The sequence below is a fragment of the Spermophilus citellus genome, assembly GCF_964194105.1.
Source record: "Spermophilus citellus genome assembly, chromosome: 3".
In the NCBI taxonomy this organism is placed as follows: domain Eukaryota; kingdom Metazoa; phylum Chordata; class Mammalia; order Rodentia; family Sciuridae; genus Spermophilus; species Spermophilus citellus.
The window spans coordinates 173,321,344-173,338,723 of NC_138184.1; the positions used below are offsets into that span (position 1 = coordinate 173,321,344).

The 17,380-nt window shown below is 34.8% G+C and overlaps 1 protein-coding gene across 2 annotated transcripts in view; it reads right to left on the minus strand.

Moving 5' to 3' along the window:
* Positions 1-5,467: 5,467 nt before the first annotated feature.
* Positions 5,468-17,380, minus strand: part of ORC5 (origin recognition complex subunit 5) — a 67,557-nt gene continuing 55,644 nt past the window's right edge. For both annotated transcript variants that reach the window (XM_081285697.1, XM_081285696.1), the window contains 2 exons: positions 14,474-14,586; positions 5,468-6,011 (listed from right to left, as the gene is read on the minus strand). In XM_081285697.1, coding sequence (XP_081141823.1) covers positions 5,966-6,011; positions 14,474-14,586 — 159 coding nt within the window. In that variant the 3' untranslated portion in view covers positions 5,468-5,965. The remainder of the gene's footprint in view (positions 6,012-14,473; positions 14,587-17,380) is intronic.

Here is a 17,380-nt window from a genome sequence, read left to right on the forward strand (position 1 = left end):
CTACTTCACATTACCACTTGGATTCCACAATCAGTTCAATGGCCATTTCCCAGACTGAACTCATGATATGCTCAACTCCAGACCTAGTTGTCCACCAGATCTGCCAATTTCAGGGAATGGCAATACCTACACAAACATGTGTTGTTTAGGCCAGAAACCTGTCTCCTTTGTTCACTGCTATAACCCTTATGTCTAACATATAGCAGGTAATTAGTATTTGTGGATTCAATATTGAATACTTTAATGGAAAAAGCCATTAAATCAGAACTTTGTCTTCTTCAAACATCAGTGAAATGGATTATGGTTTATCTGAAACACAGGCAAATCTTTAATACATCAAAAACTCAGGCTTTTTCCACCATGCCAAAGCTACCACTATTTACTCAAACAGTTGGAATGCCTTCTAAAATTCTCATCATTACTGTGCATCAACATGTAGTTAAATGAATGAATTGATTATAATTTTCTCTGCTCTACCAAATTTCTACTTCTCATACTGCGTCTCATGAATGTGTGTCACTGCTGGAAAATGAGCACTCACTGTGTATTCAGGGCATTTAACAGCAGATTTGAGTGAAATGTTGCTATCTTGATAGGAAAGATTTCTTTTGAGTTCTACTAAGCATTTTTGAAAGCAAATTGTGTCAGCAGACTGAAATTACATGCAAAATTATCTAAAGTATTCATATATGATAGGCAGTCACATTTTGTTGTAGAGACTTTAAAAATGTAGGAGATGAAGCTGAATAATATCAACTTTTGTTCTAACTACTTCCAATCCATCTCTGTCCATGGCTAAAGACATACAGTGCAAACAATTATGGCATATAACAATGTGAGACTTCAGGTAGCAATGGAGGATCCTCTTAGAGATTTGAGTACACACACAGGGCAGTACTTCATCTACTCTATTGGAGGCTGAGTACTTAATGTGATAGGGAATGTATTATTACTGGGTTTAGTCCATAACTTTAGTTTTCTTTGCATAGCACAAGCAGAATGGTGATTTCTTTGTAGAGATCAAGTTGGTTTCTTACTGAGTTTTCCATGCTCCAGAAAATATTAATTACATTAATTAGTTGTTGGTTAACAGAATCTGTTGGAGGTATACTGATTGTTCAGCAACCCTAAGCGCAAACAATGTAAGTCCTCAGTCACCTGCTCTCTGATCTGATCATTCTCAGCTATACTTCTGCCTATCCCATAGGACCCTGAAAAATAAATAATAAATAATAAAATCTGCATGCAGATTAAAATCCAGTGGATAGCCCCTCAATTCTAAAAAAATAAAATATATTATGACCAACTGAGTAACTCCAAGGTTTTAAGCAAGAAATAATTTCTCTAGGCATAGCATTCATTTCTAGGTGAAAAGTATATATTTCATGATAATAGCTAACATTTATTGATCTTTACTATGTAGCAGGTATCTGACTTAGATTTCAACCTTGGTACAATTAACATTTTAGACCAAATAACTCTGTTATGGGTTGTATGTTTTAGTATATTTAGTAGCATTCTTGGCCTCTATCCTCCCTCACCCCACACTCAGTAGGGACAATCAAAAATGTTTCCAGAAATTGCTAAATGTTCCCTGGAAGGCAAAACCGCACCCACTTGAGAACTACTGCCTTAGATTTATCAATTTATTCCATTTTGAGAACAACTATGAGGTAAATCCTATTCTTCAATGTACAGGTATATAAGCTTTGCATCACTATAACAAAATACCCAAAATAATCAATTTTTTTAAAAAGGAAAGGTTTATTTGGGCTTACAATTTTGGATTTTTCATTCCATTGGCAATTGGACTGTGGCCAGTCAGTAATCATTCGAGCATATGGCCGCAGAACTGAGCTGCTTACATCATAGCAGCCAGGAAGTCAGAGGTTAGAGTCCTATTTTATTCAAGGGCACATCCTTAGTGATCTAAGTTTCTCCCATAATGCCCCTCCTTTTTCTCCCCATATTTTTTATTGCTCCTAATTATACATAGTGTTGTTACATATTCATATGTACACACAATATAATTTGGTCAATGGCATTTCCAGTGTTCTCCCACCCCTATTCTATTTGTCTCACTTCAATTTTCATGAGACCCCCGCCCCTTTCTTTTCCTTTTTCCTCATTCACAAAAGAGAAAACACATGACCCTTGACTTTTTCTTGGTTCTGAAGACTGAACCCAGGGGCGCTTTACCACTGACATCTCCAGTCTTTTTTGTGAGACAAGGTTTTGCTAAGTTGCTTAGGACCTTGCTAAGGTGCTGAGGAAGACCTCGAACTTGCAATCCTCTTGCCAAAAGCTCCCAAGTAACTGGGATTACAGGTGTGGGCCACTGCACGCAGCACAACCCATAACTAATAAGTTTGGCTTACTTCCTCTAACATAATGTTCTCAAGTGCCATCCATTTTCTTGAAAATTACATTTCATTCTTCTTTATGGATGAATAAAATTCCATTGTTTACATATACCATTTTTTCTTGATCCATTCATCCACGGACAGACACCGTGGCTGTTTCCATAGATTGGCTATTGTGAATTGTGCTGCTATAAACATGGATATGTATGTATCACTATAGTATGCTTTCTTTTTTGATGTTTTGTGGAGCTAAGGGTTGAACCCAAGGTCTAGCACATGCTAGGCAAAGTGCTTTACTACTGAGCTACATCCCCAGTTCTTATGACTTTAACTCTTTTAGGATAAATATTGAGGAGAGATATGGGGGTTGGGGGTTATAAGGTGGTTCAATTCCTAGTCTTTTGAGGAAACTCCATATTGATTTCCATAGTGGTTTTACTAATTTACAATCCCACCAAGGGTGTAAAAGTGTTCATTTTATCCATATTCTCACCAGCATTTCTTATTGTTTAAATTCTTATTTTGTAGCTGTAGATAGACAGAATGCCTTTGTTTATTTTTATGTGGTGCTAAAGATCGAACCCAATGCCTCACCTGTGCTAGGCAAGTGCTCTGCCACTGAGCTATAAGCCCAACCTTTGTTTGTATTCCTGATGGCAGCCATTCTAACTGGAGAGATGCGAAATTTTTTTTGGCAGGATCGGTACCAGCGATTGAACTCAGGGGCACTCAACCACTGAGCTATATCCCCGGCCCTACTTTGTATTTTACTTAGAGACAGTGTTTCTCTGAGTTGCTTGGCACCTCAATTTTGCTGAGGCTGACTTTGAACTTGCATTTCTCCTGCCTTAGCCTCCCAAGCTACTGGGATTACAGGCGTATGCCCCGATATGAAAGTTTGAGTAATTTTGATTTGAATTTCACTAACTTCCAAAGATGTTGAACATTTTTTCATGTGTTTTTTGGCCACTTGCATTTGAGAATTGTCTTTTATCCCAAAGTGTTTTGGGCACCTTTGCTAAAGATCAGATGACTGTTAAATCTCTGTCTTCTATTCTGTCCCATTGGTCTCTGTTTTCATGCCAGTAGAATGTAGTTTTTGTTATCATAGTTGTATAGTATAATTTGAACTATAATGATATCATAGTATAATGATGCTTCTAACGTTATTTTGGCTTAAAATTGCTTTGGCTATTCTGGGTATTTTATGCCTTTTGGGGGGCAAGGGGTAGGAGGGGGATCTTTTATTCTTCTAAATAAATTTTAGGGCTGTGTTTTCTTAACATTGTAAAGAATGTCATTGGTATTTTGATGGGAATTGCATTGAATCTATATATTTTGTACTCTACCCTTTAAAGCCAACCCCCCAATAGTGTCACAGGCTGTGACCAAGTCTTAAACACATGAGCCTTGGGGGAATACTTATCCAAATCATAACAGGTGAGAATACTGAGACACAGACAAGGTAAATAACTTGTCTAAGGCCACATAGGCGGTAGTGATACAGCTGTATTTGATCCAAGATAGTCTGACTCCAGAACTAACTTCTGTCCTGACTTGATTCCTTTGTCATTTAAGGTTTAATGAGATGAGGCTTGATGGATCAGAATCCTTTCTGGAACTTGAAAAAGATTGCTCATCTGTGAGGATTGCTCCAGGGTTTGAAAATGATTTGAAGTAAGAAAACATTTATTTTCTAATGCCCAAATCACTTTTAGGCCTAGGCAGAGTAGATACTGAGAATTTAAGTGCCTTAACAAAAATATCTGCCTTAACAGAAACATCTGACCCACCAGTCAACATAATTCTCATCATTAGATTTCTCTCTGTAATTGGAGATGCATATCTTCCAATTAAAAATTTCCATTTGCAGATGACCCTTGTTAAAATGCTGATATCCATTTTAAGCTCTATTAGTCATAATTTAAATAAATTAACTGAATTAGTGAGTCACCTAGCAAGTCATCAGAAAGTAAATTAAGCCAAACAGCAAAGTTCTGATGGTCTAATCAGAGCAAGGAAAATGTAGTTACAGGGTATTGTGAAGGGAAGCCACAACTGGGACTGGCATCATGGGAGGGGTGGTATAGGAAAGAAAATACTTTGGGCAGGAAACAGGCAATCAGCAATGAAACCGTAAAATGACAGTCACTTTGGGGAAATTTTGCCTCCTTTCTGTCGGTATCCCCAGTTTTCTATTGATACTCTCCCCCACTCAGAGTTTTTTCTCAAAATTCAGATAAGCCCATGACAGGCTTCACAGCAAACATGTATCTGCATAGCAAAATATGAGGGACAAGAACTGTCCCAGTGGCACTGTTCTTCCTTGAGTCGGCTAAAAACATCACTGCTACTTTGATGAGATACAAGTGTCAAAATGGGGGAAACCTAAACCTGAAGCCCCACTACATATGGTTCTGGTTCCTAACATTACCATTTTCTGTGGAAGAAAGACTCTGAGTGAGGATGCTCTTATCCACTAGTTGTGGATGCCACTCTTCGGCTGAAAAGTATTCCCTTGCTACATTACATAGGGAGGCAAAAAGGAATTCCATTCCTTTTCTCGCTATTCATTACCTCTAAGTGGATACAAAAGTGCTTCTTTCTTTTAACCAGAGTCTGTCAGATAAGCACTACATAAAAAGGCTTCTATCAAGGAACACCCACTACGAGAATTTTTCTTCCAAAAAGAAATGCAGGAATAAAATACCACTGAAATTTAAACTAGACTCTATAATTGAGCAGTTTAAATCAGCTTAAAACAATTTTCAAGCATTCAAATGCTAAGAGAAAACTTCTTCAAAAACATGAACAGATAAGAAAATCAGAACCAAGGTTCACAACTGATAAAATGTGAAAAAAAAAATACTGTGGAACTCTTAAAAACCAATGATTAAAAAGGAAGAAGAAAAAAGAAGAAAACCATATGCTGATAAAAAGCTAGGTTGGGTGGTTAATTAAACAGAGTGACCAGATAAACATTATACAAGTAGAGTGAAGATACTTAGTAGGCTTGAGGATGGAAAACTGGTCTACTACATCTGATCACACTACCTTGATGTTTGAGAGTATCATTGTGAAAAGAGAATACAAGCATGGATTTTTAAAAAGAACTTGTATTTATTTTATTTTGCAACTATGATCTTTTAAAACAGTGGCCTTAGGAAATCTGCTTTGGCAAGCAACTGCAGAGGCTCCTGTGGAGAGGAAGTGAAAAGACTGGGCATATAAACAAGGGCTGCTGGCACATTCAAAGCGCAGGGGATAGTTCACAGAGCAAAACGTAGTCCTAAGTAAATGGGTTTCAGGCAATTTCAGTGTTAAGATAACATCATTAAGAGTAGAACAGATTGTGCTCAAACCCTGCTGTTTATAATTAACACGTTGCTTCCAAATACTCCAGGGTCCCTGGTAAATAGTCTTCTGCTCATATTCACCCAGACCAATCAGAATATTTTCATCAGATTCCATGCTGGGCCAGCACCTGTTTGGACAAATCCAATAGAGCCAAAGAACTCCTTTCCCTGGCCCGCTAAGTAGTTGGATGAACACAGCTTGGCTTAGTCATTGTCACAGTGTCCATATGGCTTTGAAGCTTGTTTTCACAAGAAATCATACAAGTATTTTATTATGTCAAAGTTCACCGTCCTATAAACAAAAACAGACAACATGTCAGCATTCTTACCTCTGGATTGCTCAGCTTTGTATGATTCTGGGAAGCACATGCAAAATAATACACACCTAACACTAAATAATCTTATAGTGCTATCAAATGTATCATGCTATCCTTGACACTAGCTTTTCAAAAATGATGCTAAGAACACATTTCATTAAAAACTTGTTTTCTTATTTTTCCATAAAGTTTACTTTTCTAAAAAAAAATGAAAGAAAAAAGAAAAGAAACAAAGTTAGAGCTAATCAACATGCTGTATTTCAATTACACTACAGAAAGTTTAGATTTCATTTGAAAGCTATTTGCTTTTTGTCTAATAATCAGAATAAAGTAATTAGAGATGCAAAAGTATTTAAATCTTCTTTGCTTCTGAACATTGTTTATCTTCCAAACACCTGTTCTATCATTACATAAACGCAGAGCTCATCTGTCCTCATTTGTAGTTTTCATTCTTTTCAGTCTTTTAGCAGTGGTTGACCTGTAAGTGTATTGTAACTAAATCTGTATGATCCAAGAATACGATTCAACAGACGATGTGGATGTATATTTTTATACTCTGATGGCAGGCAGAATAAAATAGCAGAGAGAGAGAGACATATAATTATTTTCCTTTCTTCAAACTCATTTTTCACTATAAATATTCAGACTGGAGGTTTATTATTTGAATAAATGGTCAAAATAATTAGATATAATGATCTAGCAATAAGTATAAAATTAAAGCCTTAAATATTCAATTCTGCAAAAATAATCATCCATGCAAGAACAGCCTTTTCAAGATTCAGTAATTGCATGCTCTTATTTATTAGACCATCACCAATTAATGTTTTTGCCTATCATTTTGTAATACACTTTCTAAAAAAGTTTCTAAGCAAATGACTGACATATCAAATAATTATTTTAAAAAATTGGACAGGGAACTACAGATACTGCTTATGAAATACATTTAAAAATAGCTCAAATGAGATTGTATGGCTGCTGTGGTACCTCATATTGGACTAAAAATTAATTGTTCCAGTGTAACAGTACCTCTCTGAAGAATACCAAACCTTTCCAAATTGCATAAAAATGCTGCCAAAATAATCCTGCTATCATTAATAGTGATAAGACAACTAAAAATAGTTAAATAAAAAAAAACTTTTTGTCTCATGCAAAAAGACACAAAAGGTATGGTTATTAAATCATAATACTATTGTATTTTTGTGTTTTCTTTTATCCAACTCTTATTAAACTCCTAAATTTACAGGCAATAAAGTACCTATAAAAATAATTTTTATAAACATTATTTCTAAATAGCTTTAGTTGAAAAGATCTTTTTTAAAGAGGATTAAGAAAGGAAACAAATATAGTAGATTACTTTTAATTACTGATAAAGAAGGGAAGTGGCATTTGTATCTCTCTCCAGGCACATTGCCATCAATGAGTTTAGGTATTTAGGTGATAAACCTAAAGCAACAAAGTAAAATGGACTTAATGTTGTTTATTGGTGAATTTTTTTTTTTTTGACTTGGGTGAAAACAAGAAGTTCAGAAAAAGCTAAGATGAAACAACTAAATTCCAACAGTAGTGGAACCTTTAAATTTTACAATTCAATAGAATGTTACATATACAAAATAATCAATATGAAGCCATGCATATTAGAGATGCAAAAGTATTTAAATATAATATTAAGGTGAAAAGGAGAACAAAGAATTGAAACTATGTTGTGATAGCTATAGAGAAATGTTTGTCCAATGGACCAGACCGTACTAGAAGAGGGCATAAACAAATGAAAATACTCCAAAATTCATTTATGGTAGGATTCCTTAATTTTTTTAGTAATCTATTTGTGTTACTATAGCATAGTTTATGCAATACAGTTTTCTTTAATAAAAGGACTGATTTTAAACTGTAAGAAACTTAAATGTATTTATTTATAAAAATTTTACTACATTCTATTTCTTTGCTTTGTTACTGTGAAGTTCTCAAGTTGCTTTGTTACTGTGAAGTCCTCAAATTGAACAGTATAATTTTTAGACTTGTAAACAATTAAATGAATCAGGAAGCAAATATGTAAGATTGTTCTTTTACAACAACATTCTCCATCATTCCTGCTGCCCTCAATATACACAAGTGACTTGCCAATTCATAACATATACTTTTCTAAAAAAAGTCAGAATCTGATAGGAAAAACACAAGGCAGCATCAAAAATTACCACACATAACAAAGATAACTTTGTGCTAATCTACTTTAAATCTTTTTAAAAACTTTTTAAAAAGTTTTAGCTTATTAAAAAGTGTATACATTTGCATTTACTTTCTCTTGCTTTTCTTGCGTTCAGATGTGTATTAGATTCACATAAATACCATTTTAAGATTTTGGATTACAACATAGTACAGGATATTCCATCTCCAATGGAACACAAATCAATTGTTATTTAAAGTAAGCAGCTAGAAAGAAATAGGATAAACACAAAAAAGTTAGTGGCAATTTATGAGGAGAAATTCTTAAATCAGAATTTGGAGTGATAAGTTCATTATATAAAATACATTTAAGAATTTAATTTTGTCTATATCTTTTTATTTCATTTGTTCAATTATTTTACCCTGTATTGAAATACTTTTTTCCCCATAGGGACACTATTTTATTTCCTTTTTTCAAAAAAATTTTTTTTTTAGTTGGAGACGGACACAACCTTTATTTTATTTATTTTTATGAGGATTGAACCCAGTGCCTCATGCATGCTAGGCAAGTGCTCTGCCACTGAACCACAATTGCAGCCCTCCTTTTACATTTATGGGCAATTTGAGTTTAGGTTCTTTTTAAAAATTTGTTTCTTCTGATGACTTGCAATACTACAACATTAAATTGCAACCTTCAGTTATCTTGTTGTGTCTTCCCATTGACTGCAGAGGAAAAACAATTGTAAACTTGTAACTTCCATCCACATTGAGAACATTCCAAGGATAATATTTAATAAGCTTTTCAGTCATCTGTCATCTCCCATATTCTATTTCCATATCATGTTCATTTTCTGGAACCAGATTCCTACTGCTGCTGTGTTCACACTTTCCCATGGTTCACTGGTCAACAAAGTTGTCCATATCCTCTTCAATGAATTATTTCCCCCTTTGGGGGCTTAAATGAAACTTTGCTCTCCCTGAGGAACTTTCAAACAAAGATTCAATATTCTATTGTAACCCAAATAGTTCTGTAAAATAGGAATGGTATCCTTGTGCAAAAACCCCTGCTCCTCTCAGATCCAGACCATACCATGCACCATCTACTACCCACCTTGCCATTACTGCTTAGTCAGTGAACAACTAGCATCCAGTTCAGTTCTTCTATCCATCCTGAGACCTGCAGCAGCTTAGCAACTTTATTGCACATTTGTCTTTCTCATCTCCACTGACTTTTTTACTCTCACTATTACAGTCAGAAATGTTCTTTCTCTAAAAACAAATTCAGACATTCTTCCCCAAACCCCATTTTGTTCCATTTAAGATCTCGGTTAACACCTTAGGAAAATCAGGTCACAAACTCCTTCACTTTTCCTGACCTCTAAATACCGAATGTGTGCCAGTCATTGAACTATCAGCCCCTGACTGATTTACTTCCTTCCTGCTCAACTTAGACTCCATACTTCATCACTTCAAGTGTTCACGTGCTAACATCCACTGAACTCACCTGGCAAAACCCCAATACCATGTGATTTCAATTACAATTCTTTGCTGTCCTAGTATCTAGCATATGGAATGCTGTTGGAAAAAGATCACAAGTCTCACAGATTGGTGCCACTGTAAATTCAAGGTCAAGAACTTCAACCCTCCCAGCAAGCTACTTTCCTTGTCAGCATTTTCTTCCATTCCCCATGGTGGCTATTTCAAATACTACATATTTCTCTCAAACTGCTACTACTTCTGCCTTTAGTCATAATTTTGCCTCTATGTCAGAGAAAATAGAAGCCATCAGAATAGAACTTCAACTTTTTGCTACCAAACCTTCAAACTCAGCTCCATCCACACCTACCTTTTCTTCTTGTTATAATGCAAGAGGATTCCCCTATCTCATCCAGGACTCTTTCATCTCATGTTCCAAATCACATAGTTAGATAACATTTCAAAGACTTTGTGAATTAAATTAATCTTTTTCTGCTTTGCAACATTAATTTTCTGCCACTATGGTTTGCCCTACCAACATTTAAATATGCTCAAATATTTAAAAAAAAAAAAAAAGAAGAAGAAAGTCCTAGAATATAGGCTAATGAGGATAGGATATAGCTATACTTGTTGGTGTATCTTCCCAAAGACTAGCACAGTGTTGAGTTTAAAATGGGCAACACTATAAAAGTTAAATGAATTAAGAAATGAAAAAGCATTATATGTACTTGCTGCATTTACTTTTTTCATAAATACTATTTAAATGTACTATAATTTGATTTCTACCACATTAGTGTTCCTGCTAAAGTTACAAATGACTGCTTTATCATTCCATCTTGGCAGCAACTGACTTTTAATTACTAGTCTTTTCCCTTAGGTTTTCCTAGTTTTCTTGTATATACAACTATATATATATATGTATACACACACACATACATACATATATTATCTACTCAAGCTCATATCAGGAAAACTTTCCTTTGTTTTTATCCTTCAGAAGTAGAATTTTCAGTAATTATATAGTCTCTCTCTTTTTTTTTTCCTTAAGGCTATGTAAGAAATTACTGACTGATTCCCTTATTTTAGACATTTAGATTGTATCTTGAGGCCTAAAAATCTGTTTTCTGCCACAGATGTCTGAAAGTAGGCTTACCTACCTCTTCTTTGATACCTACCCTTGATTCTCCATAAAACCTCAATTTGGAATGTGACTATTTCTTTAGTTTCTTCCTGCTGCCCCCCCCCCCAAACAGGCCCACATGATTTCCTTCCATCTGAAGTTTTACTGTTATAGGTAAATAGAGGAAAATATGCAATAATTATCTATTTAGCACTTATTACGTTTAAAGCATTGTATTAGGTTTGAGCATAAGAGAGTGAGACACACAAATACAGTCTATGCTCTGAGTTTCGTGGACTTATTTTACAGAAATAAAGATCAATTCTAGTTATTCAATTATTTATTTAATTAAAACAAACGGGACCTTCCTAATTGGGTGTGTCTGGGTTGGGAAAGGAATGGTCATTTGTTTCAGAAGGTTTCTTTAAGAAACACATTTAAACTGAAATCTAAAGGTTATGTAGCAGTTAGCCAGATGAAGGAGAAGTTGGAAAATGTGCATATGCAAGAATGGGAAGAAGAATGGTGAATATGAAAAACTAAAAAAAGGCAAAGTGGTTAAATTACAGATACCAAAAGAAGAAAGCATATGTCAGATATGGCAGGCACAAGGGCTATGGCAGGGACAAGGGCCACAGTGTTTGAGTCTTACAGGCTATTTTAAAAATTCTGGTTTTTATTCCAAGAGCTATGGGAAACTACAGAAAATTTTTAAAAAGGAAAACGACATTACATTTTTATAAGATCATTCTGGTTATCGTGTCGACAATAAAGTAGATAGAAGATTAATTAGGAAGTTACCAGAGAACAGATGATGATGGCTTTGTCTAGAGTGGCAAAGTACAAATGATAAAAAGTGAATGAATGTGAGATATACGGGAGGAAAAAATGTCAAGATGATTCCCAAGTTTCAGGCCTGTGTAACATGGTGGACTGCAGTGCTGATCACAGGTTAAGGAGCACTAAAGAATAGCTGGATCTTTCTTTTTTTGTTGGTAGTGGAAGCAGAGGTTAGAATTTCTAAGTACATGTTTTTTTTAATGTATTAATAGAGCTGGGAAATATCCAATAAAGGTAAAATATTTTATAAAAGAGGTCTAGCCTTTAACAATAGAGGAGTTACTAATATATAGGTGGTTGAAGTCATGGGTGTTGCTAAAATTGCTTAGGGAAAGAGTACTATATGAGAAAAGTGCTCAGGCTCAAGCTTCAAAGAACAGTTCTATTTAAAGGTCAGGTGGAGAGGGTAAACTGGCAAATAGACGAATCTTAGGAAAAACAGTGAAAGAATAAAGAGGAAAACACAATACTGTGGAATTGTGAAACATAAGAGAAGAGAGCTTTATTAAAAAGAGTGGTCAACAGTGTTAGGTGATACTGCAAGTACGAACAGCCTGAGGATGAACAGAGGTTCTGGAGAAATGGGGTATATGGAATTCTGAGCACGGGTGGAAAAATTCATGTTAGAGAGAAAAAAGGAAAGAGAAGCGGGAAGCTGGGGCATCTCACTAGAATTCACGGAATTCTCAACTAAAGGTTTCAATTTTTTTTCTTTATTAAACAGTGGAGGCTGAATAGAGTAAATACAGATGTTTGGACTTCTCATTTGAAGAGTCAAGAATCTTATAGCAGAAAAGAAGTCTGTGAACCACATGCTTATATTCTTCAATACATAAGCTGAAATAGCTGGGAGGTTGGTAGAAGATAATCACAAGGACAATAATGCACTAGAAACAGATCGAAGGTCTTAAAGAAGTTGAAGGCAGTAACATTCTGGAAGCGGCAACAAGAAGGAAGAATGTCACTGAAATAACTTTCAAGCTTGAAGGACTGGGGTTTGGGAAAATAAAGAGCAGCCAGCCACAAGGGATAATTCAAGGGGAAGTAGTATCCTCAGGAAAGAATCAGGTTTTACTTAAGGCAATAAGGAAGAAAATAAGAAAAGGTAAGGATATGGAAGACAGGAAAAGAATGGGAGGCTAAATCAGCAGGAAAATGCAAAATGTTATGAGGATGTGAGAGTGAAAGAGGGTAGATGTGGGATGAAGGAGGTGCTTACACTTTGGATATCGCCCATGGGAAATTGGAAAAAAAAAAAAAAAGAAAAAGAAAACACAACTAAGAAAAGAAGTTACAGACTTCCATGGCAAAATAGCAGGCCTATGGTTCCTGCTCCTTCCTGAGGTGGCAAACAAAAAGTGCAAATCTCTGGATGTGGTTTAAAATCACTGTGATGCTATGATTAAATAACATATATTCAGTTTGTTTCAAGTATATTCTCTATGATAAGGACCCACAAACCTTTTCTCTGAAATAAAGATGTGCTATTCCAAAGTTATGTCTTTAGTAGAAGCTCTTAGATATAGAGATTTCAATAACATCCAGAAGAAATTTCTGCTTAATCTTCTCTGTGTAAAAGTCTTCTCAGAACACTAAAGTCCTTACTTCATGTTTTAGGGTTTATATTCCATCAAAATGTGGCAAATAACTATATCACAGAAATATTTTTTTCTTCAGTACTAGAAGTTACACACAGGAGACCTCTATCACTGAGCCACATCTCCAGCCCCATTTATTTTTTTTATTTTGAGGCAGGGTTTCCCAAGTAGCTGGGATTATAGGCATGCAAGCTGTACTGGCAGTATCACAAAACTTATAATTCAGAAGGGACGTAGCCAACCGGTGGATTTCAGAACCTCAATAGGTTGTAAAATTCACTGGAAGAACTCCACAAATCCAGACCCAGGTCGAGCACTGTTTTTAGGCTTAATAAATAATGACTCAAACCTACATATTTTAAATTTTGAATACATGTAAATACTTTGATGATTAATTTAAAAGTGACACTGGAATCGAACTATCTATCCAAAAAGATTGGGAACACTGTTTTATGGACTGTCATGTTCAACCTCCTAGTCTACATATACAATACCTCTTCTACTGTAGTCCTGACAGATCATTATCCAACTGTGACCAAGGGATGAAATCACATTTACATAAATGGCCATTACAGTGAGGAAGCTCGTTATGTTTTTAGACAACTCTCATTTTCACAAACACTTTCCTCCCTAAACTTCTAATGCTCTAGAATTACTCAGATGACCCATTTTGCAAATGATAGACTTGGAAATACTTGAGACAATTAACATGTCCTTCCTAAGGCTTTCCTCTTATGCCTCATACTTCAGTCAGTGAGATCCAACAGTTCCTCAATTCACCACTCTCCTCCTCGTGTCTCTTCAACATGTACCCATTTGTCAATGCTCCTCTTAAAACTCTAAAGGCAGCCCAACACACCAGATTTGATGTGTCTTTGGCAACAAAGAATTATATCTTTGGAAAAATACACTATATTGTTATTAGTGTTATCTAAGTCAGGATTTTTATAGCTAACTATCCATTAAATCTCACCTTGCTATGACCATTATTCCAGGCTAAGGTCTTTCAGAACCTTAACTTTTGCCATCTAACATATTAGCTACTGCTCCTAAATTTATGTCATTGGTAAGTTTAAAGAGAGCTATCATTCTACAGTAAAGCTTGCTCATTATTGGAACTTAAATGATCTTTTCTTGTTTAAATGACTAATGATATTATATTAGGAAGAACATTAACTTTTATATTTAATATATCATTTATATAATCCAAGATATTTTATATTAACTATCATTCTACTCTTACCTTGCTACAGCTCTGATGAAGTCTAACGAAACTGTGCATTTGTATTTTGGTCCTTCAAGCTGATCATCATGGCCAACCAGGGTTAACAGCTGAAGGGTCACTAGAGAAGTAATCTAAAAACAAAAGAGAATTTTTTTTATGAGAAACTGCTTTAATGAGATTACATGATATCCTTTTCTAAAACAGTTTATGGTACCTTTGATAAAGACATAATTGAGCCCACAGAAATATCTGCAAAGAATATGACTACTTTGAAATTTGTACGCACAAACTTGTATATATGTTTAAAATCCTAGTTTTATACTAAGCATTGTTTAAAAAAAAAGTCATAATTTAACCTCTGATTCAAACTAACAGTCACCCCTTAAGGATTCCATTAAACACAGTTTTGCTTCATTAATGACTCAGACATAAATCTTTAAAAGTTACAAATAAGCTACCCACATTCCTTCTCTACATAATAAGCATTTTATGGAGTTTCTATCTAAATATAGAATATCAAATGTATACTAACTTGGTAATCAATTAAAATGGGGATTTGGGTTTTTTTTTTCAGAGTTTTGTAGTTGGTTAGAAGAGAGATAAATGCATTCTTCTGACTCAGGCTTAGTCTTACTTTATAACTTGCTACTAATCAGGCAGTCAGGGAAACACTAGAATGATTAATAATGGCAAAAACCAAAGTGTATTTTAATAGGTCAAAATGAAGTATGAAATAACCTCACATTTATAAGTGCTCTGAAATCTAAGAAAGTAAGTTAATCCAAGAGCTGAAACTCGGAACAGCCCAATCTTATTTTTGTCTCTTATAAGCCAGCAGAAACAAACAATCAGCAATGACAAAATCTGGAGACTTGGTAACATGTAACTCCTTTAGGACAATATAAAAGAGTTTTATTTATTCATTTATTTAGATACTGGGGATTGAATCCAGGGATGCTTTATCACTGAGCTGTATCCCAAATCCTTTTGGTATTTTTTAAATTTATTTTTTAGTTTTAGGTGGTCACAATATCTTTATTTTATTTTTATGCGGTACTGAGGATCAAACCCAGTGCCTCTTGCATGCCAGGCGAGCACTCTACCACTGAGTCACAAACCCAGCCCTCTTTTTAGTATTTTGAGATGTGGTCTGGCTAAGTTGCCCAGATTGGCCTTGAACTTGCAATTCTCTTGCCTTGGTCTCCAGAGTAGCTGGGATTACAGGTATACACCACCATGACTGGCAAGAGATAAAAGTTTAAATAACTTTCTGGGAATTCAAATGCTCAATTTGTGACTAATTTTCTCCTTCCTTGCAGTACTGAGGATTAAACCCAGGGCTTCTTACATGATACGCAAACACTCTACTGCTGAGCCATAATTTGTGTATAATGCTTTGCAGATAATAATATTCTGTGAATAAGAAAAACAATAACAGCAATAGTGCTTTGCTTGGTTTTAAGTACCATATATACATAATCTCATTTAGTCTTCATGAACCTACCAAGGGGATATTATTATACTCATTTTATACAAGACTCTCAGAGATATTACATATCTCTCCCAGATCCTAGAATTAGTGGGTAGTTAAGAAAGAAAAACCTAAAATCCATGCTCTTCCTACTACTATACTACACTTTTATGAATTCCACTACATTTCCTATTATGATTTTAATTTAGTTATTTAGTATTTACTTAGCTGTCATTATTTATTAACAAATTAAAGGGCAAACAGATGGTAGATATCAGTATTTTACATAGAAAATACTACAGTTAGTTAGCAAATATGAAGCAATATTTTAAAAAAATAGGTCGTATCAATACATCAAAATGTGGAGCTCTGCATTAAAAATGTTGGCTTTAATTTCTAATTCAATATCACCCATCAGGGTATACCTTGAAATAGTTTTTAGAAATGCTCTAGGTGTTGAAAAAAGTATGTTTTACAGCTGCTGGGTGCTCTATTCTACATGTCTATTAGATCAAGCTTGTTATTTGTGTTGTTCAAATCCTACATATACTGTTTTAAAAAACATACTTGATCTATCAAACCTGAGGAGTAAATTCTCCCACTATAAGGGGGGGGTCTCTTTTTCTTCTTGTAATCCTGTTAATTTTGCATTGTAGTTTTGCAACTATGTTATTAAGTGCATAAAGATCTAAAATTACTATACTTGTAGAACAGTGAAACTTTTTCACTATTATATAATCCTTTTCTTCTTCAGTAATGTGTTTGGGTTGCAGTGTATACTTCCTCATATTGATATAACTATATCAGAATTCTTTTCTGTGCTATGCCTATTTTATATATTACTACTTATGATTTTACTTTCAAGTTTTATGTTTTCTTAACAGTTTATTTACTGAGGTACTGGGGATTGAACCCAGAGCCTTGTACATGCTAGGCAAGTGTTCTACTACTGACCTACATCCCCAGCCTGTTTTCTTAACTTTAGATAATTTGCATGCAAAGAGCATGCAGGGTGTCTCAGGTGGATCTTTCAGTTGGACCATATACTCCATTTGCTTTTATTAAGTATAATGATTTTCTATAATTTTATTTCTATCATGTCAACATTTCTACTTGTCTCTCCTTTACTACATGTTCTTCTCATTCCTTGGTTGCCTTTTAGTGTACTGAATTATATGTTCTCATTCTATTGTTTTTACTCTAGCACTCTGGAAATTGTTTTACATTCTATCTAAATTCCAACTTCCATTTTGAATTTTTTCTTAGTTCCCAAACTATTTGAGAAATGTTTCTTAATTGCTAACTTAAGTTTTTCTAGATGATGATGATGATGATTTGCGGGGAGGGGATGCAGAATGTGGTCTGAATACCAGCTATCCTTTGAAATTTGTTGAGGCAGTTGGGTTTTCTGGGAGGGGAAAAGGCTGTACAGGGACATGGGTATCACTGTAACA